This window comes from Electrophorus electricus, chromosome 19 (assembly GCF_013358815.1).
Source record: "Electrophorus electricus isolate fEleEle1 chromosome 19, fEleEle1.pri, whole genome shotgun sequence".
Lineage (NCBI taxonomy): Eukaryota > Metazoa > Chordata > Actinopteri > Gymnotiformes > Gymnotidae > Electrophorus > Electrophorus electricus.
The window spans coordinates 4,655,556-4,671,782 of NC_049553.1; the positions used below are offsets into that span (position 1 = coordinate 4,655,556).

Below are 16,227 nucleotides of genomic sequence, written 5' to 3' on the forward strand. Positions count from 1 at the left end.
CACAGCCTTACGAGAGAGCAATGTTAATACCAGCCCTAGTGGCTAGAGTTTGCACTACAATCATGCTAACAATTTCTGTTGCTGTTTCGACCGATTATGGCCTGGTGGTAGGTATCTAATTTGATTTATTTTAAACTGGCAAATATCACCCATATTCTGGTTGGAGCAATCAAAGTATATTCTGGTTCGAATTTTGCTGTCACGGACCGTTATCAGTCAAATGCATCTGTCTTTACTGTAATCATATCTGTGTGTACTGCCTCCAGAAAGCACAGGCTTTTCAGATGAAGTTGAATGAAATGTATGGTATGAGTACTGCTCAAAGCCACAATGGACCAATAGTGAGAAATGAGGTACTCTGTTTCAGAAGACTGGCTTGCTGAGAGCCTGTAATCAGGTAAGATTAAGCCTGCCATATCAGAGCAGCAAAATTGGAGTGAATTTAAGCGCTTGACTTCAGATCGGTGTCGTAGATGCTCATGCTCGTTTCAGTGTCACTTTTGATCTGGCAGAGATGGGCTGCGCTGTGAAGGAAGCCATTGTGGATTGCCTTGGCCCTTCTGGTATCTCGGCTGTCTTCACCTTGAATTTCCGAGGCCAGTCAGGAGTGCACTGGATGTGCCGACAAGGTGAATTTCAGACTGTGACTGAGCTAGACAGGAAGACGGGATTGTGGCTTCATGCAGCTTCCAAAGGACAATATCAGAAAAATAAGAATAACTGGGACAGAGGGGTGTTGGCGTGTAAGCAACAAAGACAGAAACGAGGTGAAAGACGCGAGAAGATATTTGAATCTGCGTTCTGTGGTGATTGAGGCATTACACGTTCTACATACACATTAAGCGTGAAGTACTGTGTTGTGTGACCTTTTGCGTAGTCTCTCTTTTTCTGTTTTATGCCTGAATCTCTCTCTCTCTCTCTCTCTCTCTCTCTCACACACACACGCGCCCTCGCGCCCCGTTCTGTAGAGCTCACGGACAGCACGCTCCGAAGAAGACAAAGACACACTGTGGGACGCTTGGGGAACGTGGAGCGAATGTTCCCGCACCTGCGGGGGAGGAGCCTCCTATTCTCTCAGGCGCTGCCTCAGTTCCAAGTAAGAAAATCCCATCGTGTCGTTAGGCATCTAACATCCTCTTTTATACTCTGCCTGTTGTGTTTTTTTGTTTTTTTTTAACCACCTCTGTCTAGTCATGGTAAAACTGTCAACCAATATATCTACATTTTGCTTTGTTGCATAATGGTGGCGACATGAGGTCAAAGTAAGAAGTTTCACTACAATAGTTAGTCTCTACATGCATGAGAAAGAGAAATAAATAAATGTATATCATTTGTGCTACCAACTGAGTACATGCACACATTCATCCCACCTGTTCATACTTGTTCTTATATTGTTTATATAATAAAAACACAGAAATCCAACCCAACGAATTCATGGAAAAAGAATACATTTTACTGAGCAAAAATCACAACTTGGAACATTAATTCAGACTCAACTTTACCAAGCCACTGAAGCAAATTACACTGCAATGAAAATGTCCACTGACAATTTGTAGAAGGCACTTAAATGAGTCAGGTGTAATCCTTCAGTCCTAAGAATGTCCAACTGGTTCCCATTAAGATCCTCCGTGATGGAGGTGCGTCCCTCTCAATGTGCAGTTCGGTGTCGGCCAAACGGACGCGGCTGCACCCCTAATGGCAAGAGTAAATCTCGGCATGAGCGCTTTTCCCAAGGGCTGTAATAGAAGAGCTCAAAATACATTTTATGTGACTGTTAAACACTCTTTGTGGGTCAAGAAAGGCCCTCTGTTGCTTGAGTTTCCCCAGCAAATGGGCTCCAGCCGCCATCTGGATTTCACCAGATGACATGGCTGGTAAAACTTGGAGACTTGATTATCGACAACGTATAAAACATGTCCAGCAATTCACAGCCCTCTTCGTACAGTAGTGATTCAAGAAATTCATGCCGGGGCAGGGGCGGGGCCGCGCGCCCAATCAAGAGGCCAGTTATAGGGAAGTTGCTGTCAGGCTGCTTTCTATAGGACTGTCACATTTACTGGCTGGGGAATGTCTGTGCAATGAACTCATTGATTTCATGCTTCGTGGTATGCGTAGACATACGGCAGCTGAAATGTAACTTTGCGCAAGGGGTCGAGTCTGTGTTACCTTGTCATTTTGCAGATCTTGCAGCCCTACTGCGAATACTTAAGGAGGATACATGGAGGGATGTGTGTGTTATTGCTAGCCTTATTGAGGACAAACGCAATGTTACGTTATTGAAGAGCTAAACTTTGAATATTTCTGTTTTCACTGTATGACCAGTACAGCGGTTGTCATAATGTTGTTGGGCTCTACGTTCTTCATATGGCTTTGCAAGCTGAAAAGGTTCTGCTTGACCCAGCATACCCCCTCCCCGGAACCAAACGCACATGCCCACCACTCCAGAAGGAAGGAGTGTTTTCTGCCTTGCGGTCTGGTTACACAGAGCGCTTTTCTTTAAGACATCGCCGCCTGAGAGCTGCTCGGCTGAGCAAACCTCAAGTTGAACCAGCAGTAAAACTGACCCCCGTGATTTCACGTTAAGAGCTGGTTGAGGTTCGGGCCCCATACCAGGGCCTGCGGTGGGGTTTCTGAGCGCAGAGTGCCTGTTTGTGGGAACTGACGGGCCTTGGGGGAGGGGGCGTATCTGAGCATGGAATGCGGGTAGAGCAAGGACTCGCCGTGTGGGAATGGAGATCAGTTAGCACGGTCTTGGTCCCAGATCAAAGTCCTATTAAGACACCCACACAAGGCCCTTGTGTGCTACTGTACTGTAAATATTTCTGCTACACCTCCTCACCCCCAGGAGGAGGGCAGTGTGTTGGACCAACACTCATGCTCACACACACACACACACACACACACGTATATTTATATATTAAAAAAATGATAGATAGATAGATAGATAGATAGATAGATAGATAGATAGATAGATAGATAGATAGATAGATAGATAGATAGATAGATAGATAGATAGATAGATAGATAGATAGATAGATAGATAGATAGATAGATAGATAGATAGATGCAAACAATGACAGGGTCATATGCCAGTTAACTGTACACATATCCATGTGGGCCTCAAACTCTGTCAAATCCCCAACACATATTGCCATAATTAACTGCACCTTCTGAGTCCCTCTAAATATACACACAAGCACTTGCACATGCATCAGTTGTCCACTGTTATTATACACTATGCAACTGCTCATATGCAACTCTTCTTTCCTCTCCTGCTGAATCACCAGTTTACTGTGCAGACATGGGGACTCCTAATTATATAAACACCGTATTAAATTACAAACTCTAATGAGAAAATAACAAAAGGTCTACTGAGGACTGTGTTGCCATCAGTAGTAACAGCAAAACAAACAGAAAGCAGTTCCTTTCACATTCAATTATGTTTTTCCCCTTTTTCAAAAAAACAACTTTTTTTTTTTTGCTAATGCTTGCACAGCAAATTAGTAAAACATTTATTTACGTTCAGATATTATTATGCTTCTGTGGTATTATGGATTTGTTTTTTCTTGGATAAAGTTTTTATCTGGCAAATGTTGCTTTTTTCCATTTTAAAGAGGATGGAACCATCAAAAAGAGGCAAAAACATTTGCTCGCTGAGAAACCAGTTAGATGTACAAGATGGCCAAATCACAGAGAAATGAGATCTGACAGATCAGTGTTGTATTATAAAAAAAAAAAAAAAAACAAAAAAACATTAGCTCTGCATTCTGGTTACTTGTGGGCAAGTGTATTTTTGCCTGAAATGCTTGTGAGACTCACAACTCACTTTTTTGACAATTGGAGCCTTTACAGTGAGTTCAAATATTCCACTGAAAATAAATTTCTTCCGTTTGAAATCAGTGAACCTGGGAATTGACTAAAGGGACCAAGTGCAACATTTGCAGTAAGTGCCGTAAGACACGTCCTAGGCAACGTCCTAATATTTGTAGCGAATATTTGCTTGAACGGTAGCCGAGGCCGAGGTTTGAGTGTTCACAGAGTTTCTTTGATCCAGATCATATAATGGCCGGCTCATCTACAGGGCTCGCCAAAGTATTGTGTGATGTCACACCACCCTTCCTGTATTTTTTATATGCACCAATAGCAACCCCACACTAAACGTGTTGGGGAACGCTGGTGCAGAACCCCTCAGTATGTACTCACGTGGCCTGCATGTCTTTCACGGACGAAAGGTAATGATAGAATTACAAGGTAGGCGCCAGGGGCACGGCCCTGAAAAGGCTATGTGTCAGACCCAGCGGTAGTAACCCAGCGTGCCTGTGCCGCCCTAAGTTTGGAAGAAGAGGAGTCCTTTCTGTGTTGAGTAAGTGTTAGGAGGTCAGGCTGCGTGTGCCATAATCAGACATCTGCAGGCTTGGAGATGAAGAGCTCCATATGAGCAGCACAAAGGCTCCTGCAGTGAATGATCTCCCACGTCTCTGTCCTCCCTTCCTCCTGGTTATTGCTGTTGTTTGTTGTTGTTGTTGTTATTTCCTGAGCTTCTGCTCGTCTGCCAGTTTTTGGTTCAGATGGGCCAAAAGATTTCTCTGCTGGCGGTCAGCTGACCCTCCACTGGGTAGAGGTTCTGTTTCTAGCTACCTCTGCCTCTCCCTGAGCTGAACCTCACACATCGAGCATGTTCAGTGCATGACAAATTGCCACATTTCCCGCCACGTACTTTTCAGATACGTCAATATTATGACTATGTTTATGGAACTTCCACAATTATGTTTGAACTCATTTGTACCAATGACGAGAATATGAGTGTTATATCATGAGTAATTCAATGTATGTGATGAACCAATTTGAGGGTGTGTGTGTGTGTGTGTGTGTGTGTGTGTGTGTGTGTTTCCCCCACATGGGATTCCTTTATGGTCGTAACAGAACTTAGCTCAGCATAACTTTCTTTGAAAACTGTAATGCAATATTGTCAGTGTGTTTCCCTTTGGTCAGGGGAAGAATAAAATACTTGCCAGCGCTCCTGTTCACAGGAGCCATTTTGACGAAGTCATCCAAAGAAACGGCTGTGGTGACCGTGTGTGCGCCTTGGTCACTGTTCAGGAGTTCCGCATCCGCCTGCAGTTCCACGAGTCAAAGCAAACTCTGCTCTGACTCGTGTCGCTTAACGACAATTCACGGCTCGCCTTCCAATAGCCTCCGTCAGGCCACGGCAAGCATCTCCTCTAATTTTTCCGCAAGGCATGCCCAAAAGATGTCGGCCGCGCGTCTTTACGCAGCAGTGAACGTCCCAACTGTCTGCCTCTCAACCGCCATCGAAGTCAGGCAGGGCCCGTGACCCAGACACCAGCACTGACGCTTTTGCCAAGCTGCTCGGCTCACGCAGCGGCCTCCTTTCCGTAGTCTCCTCTGAAATCCCTTCATAAAGACCTTGATCCATCTAATCACAGCTCCACATACAGGCTTAGCTAAGATTCCAGAACACTGGAATTCCACTCTTCTGGCTGGCGTGCGCCCCTAATCTACCCGCTTGTCTCCGTCAAGTTTCAGAGCATCAGGGTGGCCACAGCTTGAGAACAAAGGAGGCCAAAAAGAGTCCCGCATGTTTCTCCCAATGGGTCATGTTGAAGTGGAGACTCCCGCCAAGGACTTAATGCCTGTAGCGTACCTGACGAAGACAGAGACGATATACACCCAGGAGTCGCTATGTTTAGGAGTAGCTAATACCATTAGCAACTGACTGGCATGTTTATATCATCTTTTCCAAGTGATTTTCCCCTCTTCCAGTCGTTTGACAAATGAATATCCAGCTGAATTTGCCGATCTTCTCTCCCGTACAGGACCTGTGAAGGGCAGAACATCAAATATCGCACATGCAGTAACGTGGTAGGTCTGCATTCACTGAGCACGCATGCGTGTCTGTTTATGCCACAAAACCGCACATCGCAGCCAGCTGTCGACTCACACTTGGGAATGTGCCATCTCTCCGTTTCCTCCCGCGCCACGAACCCCTAACCCAGGACTGTCCGCCGGACTCCGGAGACTTCCGCGCCCAGCAGTGCTCAGCCCACGCCGACGTGCGCCACCAGGGGCGCTACCACGAGTGGCTCCCGGTGGACAACGACCCGGAGAACCCGTGCGCACTCAAGTGCCGGGCCAAAGGCGCGGACCTGGTGGTGGAACTGGCGCCCAAGGTGCTCGACGGCACCCGCTGCTACACGGAGTCCTTGGACATGTGCATCAGCGGGGCTTGCCAGGTATACCGAAAATCTTGAAATGACTCCAGCTGGGGATGGGGGGAAAGGGGGTGGTTCTTTAGTCCTTTACGCTTATGGCGTGCAGTACCGGAACTGTTTGGCAGCAGGTTCCATGCTTTTGACGTTATGACTAAAACACAGAGAGTTTAGTGTTCGTTTTTATGTTAGGCGAGGCCTTCGGTTATGCTTGACTGCATATTCACAGTCTCGGGACGTCGAATGTTTCGATCAAGAATAATATCACTGCTGACTGAATGGCCTTGCCGTGCCTCTTGGGTCAAGCTGCATGAAGTAGTGAGAAGTTTACAATGACCCACTGGGCTTTCAGTAACGTAGGTTCCAGAAAATGACTCATGCCATTTATTTTCTTTTAGATTATGCTCTTGTAATCGGAAGCATGCCGAGTTATGAAATAGCGCCATCTCAATTAGGTCCTTAACCGAGCAGCAGGAAGAGTACCAGAGCTCTTGTTAAAAATACCAGTCAAGAGAATTCTCTCTTTTTCTTTTTGGCAGATCGTTGGCTGCGATCACGAGTTAGGCAGCACCGCTAAGGAGGATAACTGCGGCGTTTGCAACGGAGACGGCTCTTCTTGCAGACTCGTCAGAGGCCACTACAAATCCCAGCATGCCACTGGGAAGAGTAAGGCAGAAGAGGGGTTTTTCCCACATTACTGTAATCCAGTGATATCGTGCAAATTATCCCCCTCAGAAGCTTTAAGTAAAAAATTGGCAAAAATTGTTACCTTATACAACAGAAAATTACAAAAAGAGACTGTCAGAAAATGTTCTTCTGCCACAGATGCTCCAGAAAAATGATCAAATATTATGCCTCTCTGAACATCAGAGAAGTTTGAAACTGCCACAGTTTAAATTGTTACATCTTTCAACTAACATGTTTCAATGGCCTTGTCACGCCCACTTAAATAACAGCTTTGGTTTCCCAAACTGTTTGAAAATGTCTGGCTTCGCTCAGTTACCACACCAGCCACCTGTGGCTCGTTTAGGCTTTCATGTAGTTGTGCTGCACATGAGCCACTGCCTCATACCGCTTAATCAAAGGAAATGAGTTTTAAGCCCAGTAGAGTTTTGGCAAAAAAAGGGCCTGTTATATAATAATTAATGCCCACTTTGGTTAAGTGTTGTGGGTCAGTTTCCGGTCCCTTTAATTTCGACCTTCGATATCACCATTTATACTGCGTTACTGTGGGCAGGGAGCAGCAAATGGGTCGGACCCAGCCAAAGCTGCAGCCAGCCCGGTCTGTCGTTAGTGTTTTGTTGGGGGTTTTTTTAACGAGGGTTGAATGACTTAGACCAGAACGTGCAAGGGAGCGTGTTCAGGACATGCCTCTAAGCCAAGCTGGTCCTATTCATCAGCAAGCTGTCCCGAGGAAGCCGTATTCCTCTCATCGCGTACCGTGCAGCATTTGCGTTCTGTTGTCCTTGGTTTGACTCCCTTGTTCCTACACAGCCTAGATAACGTTTAACGATCGCATATGACTCCAGTAAAAGTCTTCTCTCCTCATCTTCAATCAGCTCCTCCTGCTTCTCGCCTCTTTTTCTCACTCCAGCCGAAGACACGGTGATCGTGATCCCCTACGGGAGCCGACATGTGCGCCTGGTTCTGAAAGGCCCGGATCACTTGTGTAAGTCTTGGTAGGTCAAGGGGTTTCCATGCAAAAATGAGAAGATAACGATAGGATTCACCCCAGCTCAGTTTGTTATAGCTTTATCGTGTGTCTGAATGTAGAGCAACAGATTGGATAACAGGGCCTTTGTCAGGTTAGAACAGAGAAATGTTCTCAACAAATTACAATCAAAGGTCACTGATGCCTCTCAGACACCGTGTGTACTATATTATATTACCATATAACCAATCAGGCAGAGTTAGCTCTCGTATATTATGTTACTATATATAACTACTCTGAAAAGTTTGCTCCCATCTCACTGATACCTCCTGCACTCTCACTGATACCCTCCTGTGTGGGAAATTCCCCCCCCCCCAGTAGAAACCATAGTAACCATTAATGATAAGTTGGTTCTGTTGTGAACCAACAGTCCAAGTATTCTACTCCTGAATGTGGAGACCCAAATGGGGGGAGACATATTTTCCTCTCTAAAATTGCCGTGTGCATTCTTATCCTGAGACTCCAGGGACAGTTTCAGTGATGTCAAGACACTGGCAACCGTTCGTGTGATGCAGGGTAAAATCGAAGGCACATGTTCCGCTCTCCTTTAGTTTTTCCGTGTTTGGGTCTTTTTTTTTTTTTTCCTTCTTTTTCTGATTCTCATCACAGCCAGCCGAGAGACCCGCGAAGATGCGCTGTAATTCTCACGGACACGTCTTTTTTGGGCAATTTTCTCACCGAGGGCGATGAAATTGTAACCAGCTGGCTGCTGGCAATGACTGAAGCTCTTGGACGCGCCCACGCTCTGCTGCCGTTGTCGCGTAAATGTCCGTGCTGGATTAAGACGAGACTCCAGGTCAGGTTATGGAAAGAGCAAGGAACATAAACATCAAGAGATCTGCCATTGCATGGGACGCCCCACCTCTTCAGCGGAGCCAAGCACAACTAAATGCAGTGCAAAAATCATTGTCCTTTGTCTTTTTCATCTCAGTGTGCCAAGTAACAAATGCAAGAGGTTTGTGTGAGATCGGAAAACTGAGTGCGTGTGCTGTTCGGCGGCGGCGTCTATTACTCGTTACTGTTACACAGCTGAATGTGATATACACACTAAGAATCTCTTGCTGTTAATTTTTCTTTGTAAACAGAAATGAGCATAATAGACTCATTCACTCATCATTTATGTTTACTTTTACATTTACACTTTTTTGGCATTTAGTTGACATTTCTAGTATACTGTATACTCAAAATGTCAGAAGTCAAACACACTGTCAGCATAAGTTGATGTATTGTTTTTGTTTTTATGTTTTTTTGTAGATCTGGAAAGTAAGTCCTTACAGGGGGTCAGGGGGGAACATTCTTTGGATGGGACCAAGCAATATATTTTGGAGAATACGACCATTGACTTCCAGAAGCTCTCAGACAAGGAGGTCCTTAGAATTACTGGACCGCTAGGAGCAGACTTTACCATTAAAGTAAGACAACAGAAAACCCATCAAACACTCAATGAGGGTAACATTTGAAATCTGTAGCAGAGAAAATATTGTTTAATTCATAAGGGGATCATTTAACTGAAAGTCATTTGCAGGTTGGTCTAATTCAGGATCCTCTTACACTGAGTTTAGTATTTCTCCAGTTTTCCACTGACTGATCAAATTTTTATGTGCACAATGTGGAGAAAATACAAACTTTTTTTATTTGCATCAATTAAAGTTTGGTCGATTATTGTATCAGTATCAGCAGCTCATAGACTATTCCCTCAATATAGGAATAATTTGCACAGGGCATTTAAAACACACACTTTGCAAGACTGTACTGGGTAGATTAAAGCTGCCTCTCTGTTCTTCACTATAGAGCAGGTGTGTTCAGGCAGCATGCGCACATACAGTGGCGCATACTCGAAGTGCAGTCCAAGAAACACTGCTTTCTCAGACAAGCAATTAGTTCACTCTCGTACTGTACACACACGCACACAAACACACACACACACACACACACACACACACACACACACGCACACTCTCCATCGTGCTCGATGCCAGGATAAGGCATGTTCTAGGTCCCCGGAAAGGGGGAGAGACCCAGCATCATGGGTAATTATGGCCTTCACACAGCACTCTGGAGTCCCCTGGCAGGTTTGTCTTGATGAAGGTGAACTGCCATGCACAGCATCCCACCTCTAACCGCTTTCCAAAACTTCATTAGATCCTTGGCTAAGAGCTGCAGGCCAGTTATAATGCCTCTACTTTTACCGAATTCATTGAGTAGCTTCCTAGATGAATGGGCTGGCTCTCCTGCTCTTAATGAAAATAGCCATTCAAAGAGAAGCAGCCCACAGATGGAAAATGCCAGTAAAAACAATCTCCGTCCTCTTAAAGCACATGCAAACAAATAGGAATGTTGGAAACAGAAACCCGAGAAAGTGGGAAATGCCTAATTGTCTAGTGTGTTGCAAGGAAGACAGCCAGTTCATATCACAGTTTTCGGAGCAGCTTTACAGAGTGCAAAAAGCTCGTTAAAACAAGCCTGACAGTTGCTCCATTGCAAATAAATGTGTGAATTGTTCCTTTTCTCTGAGCCATAGGCTTAAATTGAGACGCATTTGATGTGAACTGATCTGAGAATGTCCTGTTTCACATTAAGCCCATTTTTCAGCTGTTTAACTAATAGGTTTAATCGTATAATTGGCCGTTTTTAGTGCAAACATACTCCCGTGACCTACGCGTCTGCGCCAGACGCATCTGTGCTGCAGGTTGCACCATCAGCCCTGGCCCCCGTTCCACTCTGGCTTCGTATCGAAACGACCTTTGAAATCCCTCCGACAGATTGAGTTTCATTCTTCGCGCCCAGTGAATGATTTGTGTCCAAAAACCCTTAAACAGGTTGTCACACAACCCATCCGAGACCAACAGGGAGTCAGAAAGGAGAAGCTCAGGCATCAGAGCGGAGCTCCGCAAAGCACGCATTTCCAATAGACGGCTTCTAAGGATGGAGGCATTGCGTGTTTTTCCCGGAGGACAACGCAGCTCAAATGTTTCACGCCTTGATGGTGTGTCTACTCAGTTAGAATTTAACCAATACCAGGTATCATTTTAACAGAGCAGGGGCATCGTAAGCGTCCTGACGTAAGGCAGGAGGATACTCAAATGCTCTACATCATGCGTGGAGCTGTGGTCATGCTGGCCGTGTGCCTGTCATCATGAGGCATTAGCCTGTCAGAGCGCCAGCACATGCATAATCCCCCCTCACAGAATCCACTCATAGCCTGATAATCTTGCCCTTTTTGATTGATGAGAACTGGTCTCAGAGTAATGCTATTTTTGCAATGTCTCATCATAAAGTGGTTCGTCACTAACTTTTAAAGGCCTTTTTAAAAAACCACATTCAAAAAGCATATGTTGTGCATGTATGGTTTTTTTTTTTAGTTTGCAGGTTTAACTGAATATTTCTGAATCACTCAATAGGATCTGCGTATTTTGAAGATATATATTCTTCCAAAATGTTTGGCTGTTGCGACGTACATCTTATTTACAGAGATTTCTCATACCATAACCCCCTACTTATCATTTCCAGCTGAGTTTTGTTTCACTGACATCGAACATAGATGCATGAGACAACCAACTATTCAAAAGCCAAGGTCAGAGCTCTGTCACACAGACGCTCCCAGCGTAGTAAAAATGGTAGAACACTGATGAAGTTGCCATTCTATGAAAGGGTTTTCATCACTGCCCTCTGTTCGCAACGTGGAACCATAGTTCACACCAGCTTTTGGGACCTCACAGTTGAGTGACCTCACACTCCTCGCCATTGACTGCTGTCTGTCATTAACAGCTTTCTGGGACTGTAAGAGGTTGATTGACTATTTAAAACAAGTTTTATCCAGTAGAGGTGTTGTCGCAGTTCTCCAAAGAACTGCCCGTGGTGCCAGGTACCGCCTCTCACCACCATGATGTAAGGCATCACACAAGGGTTGCGCTTCTCCTGTGAACATGTCTACTATTGTAAGGAGGTCTCTGTTCTGCCCCATACATCAGGTGAAATATGCCGGCACCATGGACAGCGTGGTGCAGTTTATCTTCTACCAGCTCATTGTTCATCGCTGGAGAGAGACGGACTTCTTTCCCTGTTCTGTAACCTGTGGTGGAGGTAAAAAAAAAAAAAAGACATTTATTCCTGCTCCAAATGAGGATTTATTTAGTTGATTTATTTATTTGATGATGATGATGTTGTTGTTGTTGTTGTTGTTGATGGTGATGATGCTTTGTCCACCCACTTCACGTGGGTGTTCATCACATCCTCCCGCTCTGTTGGATCCAGGATATCAGCTGACCTCAGCGGAGTGCTTCGACCAGCGCAGCAGTCGCGTGGTGGTGGACCAGTACTGCCATTATTACCCTGAGAACGTCAAACCCAAGCCCAAACTGCAGGAGTGCAATATGGACCCTTGCCCCGCGAGGTAGGCAGTTAAAACTCCTCTCCTGTTCTCCTGTTCACAGAAAGCCGTAATAAGGCTCGAGTAGCTAATTGTAGAGCTTGATTAAACATCCGCTCCCGTAGCTCACGTGAAAACCTTCATACATGACTCTTGACGTGTCCCTTTCCCAGTGACGGCTACAAGCAAATAATGCCCTACGACCTCTACCACCCACTGCCTCGGTACGTAGCCCGGCCTCCATCCGGACCTCACGGCACACGTTTTTCCCCCCTTGGCCCGCCGAGTGAGTTTCGAGCTCCCCTCCGGAATAGCGGGCAGCCAAAGGTTTCAGATTCTACTGCAGTGAAGCACAGCATGGGCGGGCAGCCAGCCCGAGACAGCGAGCGGCTTTCACGCCACACCCAGCACTCGACGCGGACGCTACGGCAGGCGAGCAGGACCTCGCCACGGCAGGGCAAGAGGAGCAAACTACCCTGGGGGTGGGCGTGAAAGGGAGGGGGTTGAGCCTTTTCCTGTGCATGCTTAAGTTTTAACGGCATCTTTAATTTAAAGGCCAACACGCAACTGCGATTCTAATAACCAGCTGCCAACGCCGTGCCATTTGCGAACCCGAAACACTTTTTCGAGTTTCCCTCACTCTGCACAGATGGGATAGCAGTCCGTGGACGGCCTGCTCCACGTCTTGCGGTGGGGGGGTCCAGAGCCGCTCGGTCTCGTGTGTGGAAGAAGACATGCAGGGCAACGTCACTCCCACAGATGAGTGGAAATGTCTGTATGCACCCAAGACTGCCATCCTACAGCCATGCAACACGTTTGACTGCCCTACATGGCTCGCACAGGAGTGGTCACCGGTAATAGTGATTTACTTTTATCTCTGCATATATGGTGGGGGTGGGGTGTGTTGGGTGCCTGTGTGTGTGTTTTCTCTAAAATTGCTTGTACTGTAAAAGCCAAACTGCTTGTGATGTTTCCAAAGTACGTTTGTTATTGTGTGCAACACTTATTTTTGTTCATGTTTACAAGGTCTTTGTATGTCCTTTAGTACTTATGAAATATACAGCTTTTTCTCAGTTTCAGGAGGCGTACTATTCAAAAATAGTGTTTTCGTTGGAATGTTACTTAAAAGAAAATAAATTGCGAGTTAGGCTGCCTATAAGGCTTATGGATGAACTTGTGGTGAACTCCCATTTAAAGCAATTAGCACAATTACACCTGAACCATTTGCGATGTTTCAGATTTATGAGCCAAAAATGTATTATGTAACTGCTAAGGTCTCCAACCCTTGGGCACCGTGTCTTTTGTTGTCTTTTCTTTGTAATGCGAGAAGTTTACATCTCCAAGGAGTTGTTTTATAATACTGGAATAACCCCAAGCTCCAACATTTTGTCTTCAACAGAACTAGTCATCCTAATGTAAAGCCTGTGTATACCAAGAACTTAATTGCTTGCCCTCGGGCCCTGTTCTGTTCCCTGTTAAACACCCGTAATGGCTCTGGGCCTCCTAGTTTCAGAGAAACATCCCAGAGTGTCTGCAGCTCAGACCTTTATACCAGAAAGCTCTTGGGCCAAAGGGTTAGCACTTAACCCGCAGTCACACGTCAGTGTGTAGGTTGTTGATATCCGTTATCTCAGCCTGCATGCAGCATTTTGCCAGTAACAACGTTTTAATTAGTCCAAGGAAGCGAAAGAAGCGTGTGGATTAATCTTCCCAGCGTCGGGACTGCGTGGCTTCTCAAACCACGCACCTCTCCTCAAGTGGCATTGCTGGAGTCTACTAAAATAAACAGAATCCAAACTTCATTGTCCTCAGTTATTACCAGTAGCAGGGTAGAGTTCTTCTCTTTGACAGCACCGTAACTTCAAAAACATGTCAAACTTTACTTAAACTTTTAAACATAAACAAATAAAGACCTTTTCCAGTCCTCTGTGATTCCAAAGTGGAAACAAACGTCAAAAAAGGAGCCACTGTGTTTAGATTTTATCCGATCCGATATCTCCATCCAAAAGAAGATGTTTAGCAAAGTACCGTCAAAGTGTTCACCGGTTGGTCCTGCCCGTCATTCTTATTTTGCACTCCCCCAGTTCCAGACCTGTCTCTTGTACTTTTAATTCAAGTTGGAATTTCATTTTCTATTTGAAAAGAGCAAGCGAGAGGCAATGAACCAGATTTTGCGGCCTCCTGGAAAATGTGGAAACCTGGGACTTTGTTTACCTAGAGCATTCCTCCCTCTAACCGTCTGTTAAATGCTTGTATTGGCCGAGGAGACTCTGAAAGCCCTTTATAGGGAGCCAGGTTTTTGTTTTGTTTTGTTTTTTTGGTCTTCTTCCTTCTCCTTTGACACGGCGGCTCAGAGCAAATGCTTCCAGACAGGCGTCATCGGTAAAGGATCGGGCCGTTCTGATGACATTGCGCATATCGGTATGCATGTGATCTGTGGTTATATCACTCTCCTCTTCGTACCATATGTGATGTAATATGGAGTTTATATAAGACAGCACAGGTGCACAGGTATGTGTCCGTAGGGCCGTAGCACGTAACAGTTGGGGACTCGTTAACTAAAAAAACGACGGCCTGGTATCTAGAATCAGCTACGTCTAAATAGCGCTGGACTTGGACCTCCAGGACCAGAGCTGGATTCTACTCATCCAACACATGCAGTTTAGATGATGTGCGTGCACACTTTAACAAAAGAAGAGATGCCGTCACTCATGACCTAAACTCTGGCTTTAATAACAAGTTGGTTTTTTAGACCATGGCTTTCGCAAAAATTCCAAAAGTTGCATCTCCACTCGCTGCAAACAATAGCTTAAAACTAAATCAGTCAGAACTAGAAACAGAAAACATTAAATCCATTCAGCTACAGGACAGTACGCAGGGTATGGATAGAAAGGTGATATCATCATCTAAGTCGTCGTTGTCTCCTGCTACTTCAACAGAGCGAGAAGCAAGCCGGTTTTATTTATTTATTTTTTCGCCCATCACCCACTTCGAACCCCTGTGGTTGGCTCGGTTGTCCTCCAACAGGACTCCTATACGGGTTGCGTTACTGATCTCACTGTGCCTGCTGTATATGTCCTGAACGTGTCTCCTACGTAGTGCACGGTGACGTGTGGACAAGGCCTGCGCTACAGAGTGGTCCTTTGCATTGATCACAGAGGCCTGCATGCCGGAGGCTGCAACCCCACCACCAAGCCGCATATCAAGGAAGAGTGCCTGGTTACTGTGCCCTGCTACAAGCCCATAGGTAGGCATCGTTGCTCCATTTGGAGCGCTGCAGAAATGAGAGTCAACTGTTTTATTATAGTACCTAATATTTTCACAATATTTTGTAGTGTGTACATTTTTTGGGTTTTTTTTTTTTTAGAGAAGCTTCCTGTGGAAGCAGAGCCACCTTGGTTCAAGCAGGCCATAGAACTGGAGGAAGACACAGCTGTGTCGGAGGACCCAACGTAAGCGCTCCCGCCTGCAGAGTCACACCGAAGTTTCACCATATACCTGCAAGTCCTTGTCAGCTATAGCGGAGGTTAGGCCGTGCGCTCACTGACTGACTCGGGGGAATATGAAAGCGGTTTTCTGCAGTCTTCACGCTTCCGTATGCCCTTAAAGAAGGAGACGGCCAAATCCGTCATTTCCTCGGCGGAAATTTAAACAAAGAATGTCGCGAACGTTCCAAAGGCGTTAAAGGGAAAATTTGATCAGGGAAAGAGTTTGTAGCAAGCCACCTGGTCCTTTAAATTATGAAAGCGGTAGGAAAAGTGTGAACCGGCTGGGTGGGGGGTGGGGTGGCCCACAGCTCTGTGCGAACAGATGTCCTGCTGAAACCATCAGGGCTTTTTGGGCGGGGTGATGGGTTATACATAGGAGCGGGGCCCGGCAGCAGCTGCAGATGCACTAACCGAACCTAGATGCGTGCA

At 45.7% G+C, this 16,227-nt stretch overlaps 1 protein-coding gene across 1 annotated transcript in view; it reads left to right on the forward strand.

Annotated features, from left to right (window-relative positions):
• Positions 1 to 15,766, forward strand: part of LOC113577336 (ADAMTS-like protein 1) — a 69,613-nt gene extending 53,847 nt beyond the window's left edge. The window contains exons 3-14 of the mRNA XM_027009924.2: positions 969 to 1,096; positions 5,838 to 5,883; positions 6,018 to 6,254; positions 6,770 to 6,896; positions 7,825 to 7,899; positions 9,196 to 9,353; positions 11,913 to 12,024; positions 12,196 to 12,334; positions 12,484 to 12,534; positions 12,960 to 13,164; positions 15,410 to 15,557; positions 15,678 to 15,766. Coding sequence (XP_026865725.2) covers positions 969 to 1,096; positions 5,838 to 5,883; positions 6,018 to 6,254; positions 6,770 to 6,896; positions 7,825 to 7,899; positions 9,196 to 9,353; positions 11,913 to 12,024; positions 12,196 to 12,334; positions 12,484 to 12,534; positions 12,960 to 13,164; positions 15,410 to 15,557; positions 15,678 to 15,766 — 1,515 coding nt within the window. The remainder of the gene's footprint in view (positions 1 to 968; positions 1,097 to 5,837; positions 5,884 to 6,017; positions 6,255 to 6,769; positions 6,897 to 7,824; positions 7,900 to 9,195; positions 9,354 to 11,912; positions 12,025 to 12,195; positions 12,335 to 12,483; positions 12,535 to 12,959; positions 13,165 to 15,409; positions 15,558 to 15,677) is intronic.
• Positions 15,767 to 16,227: the final 461 nt, after the last annotated feature.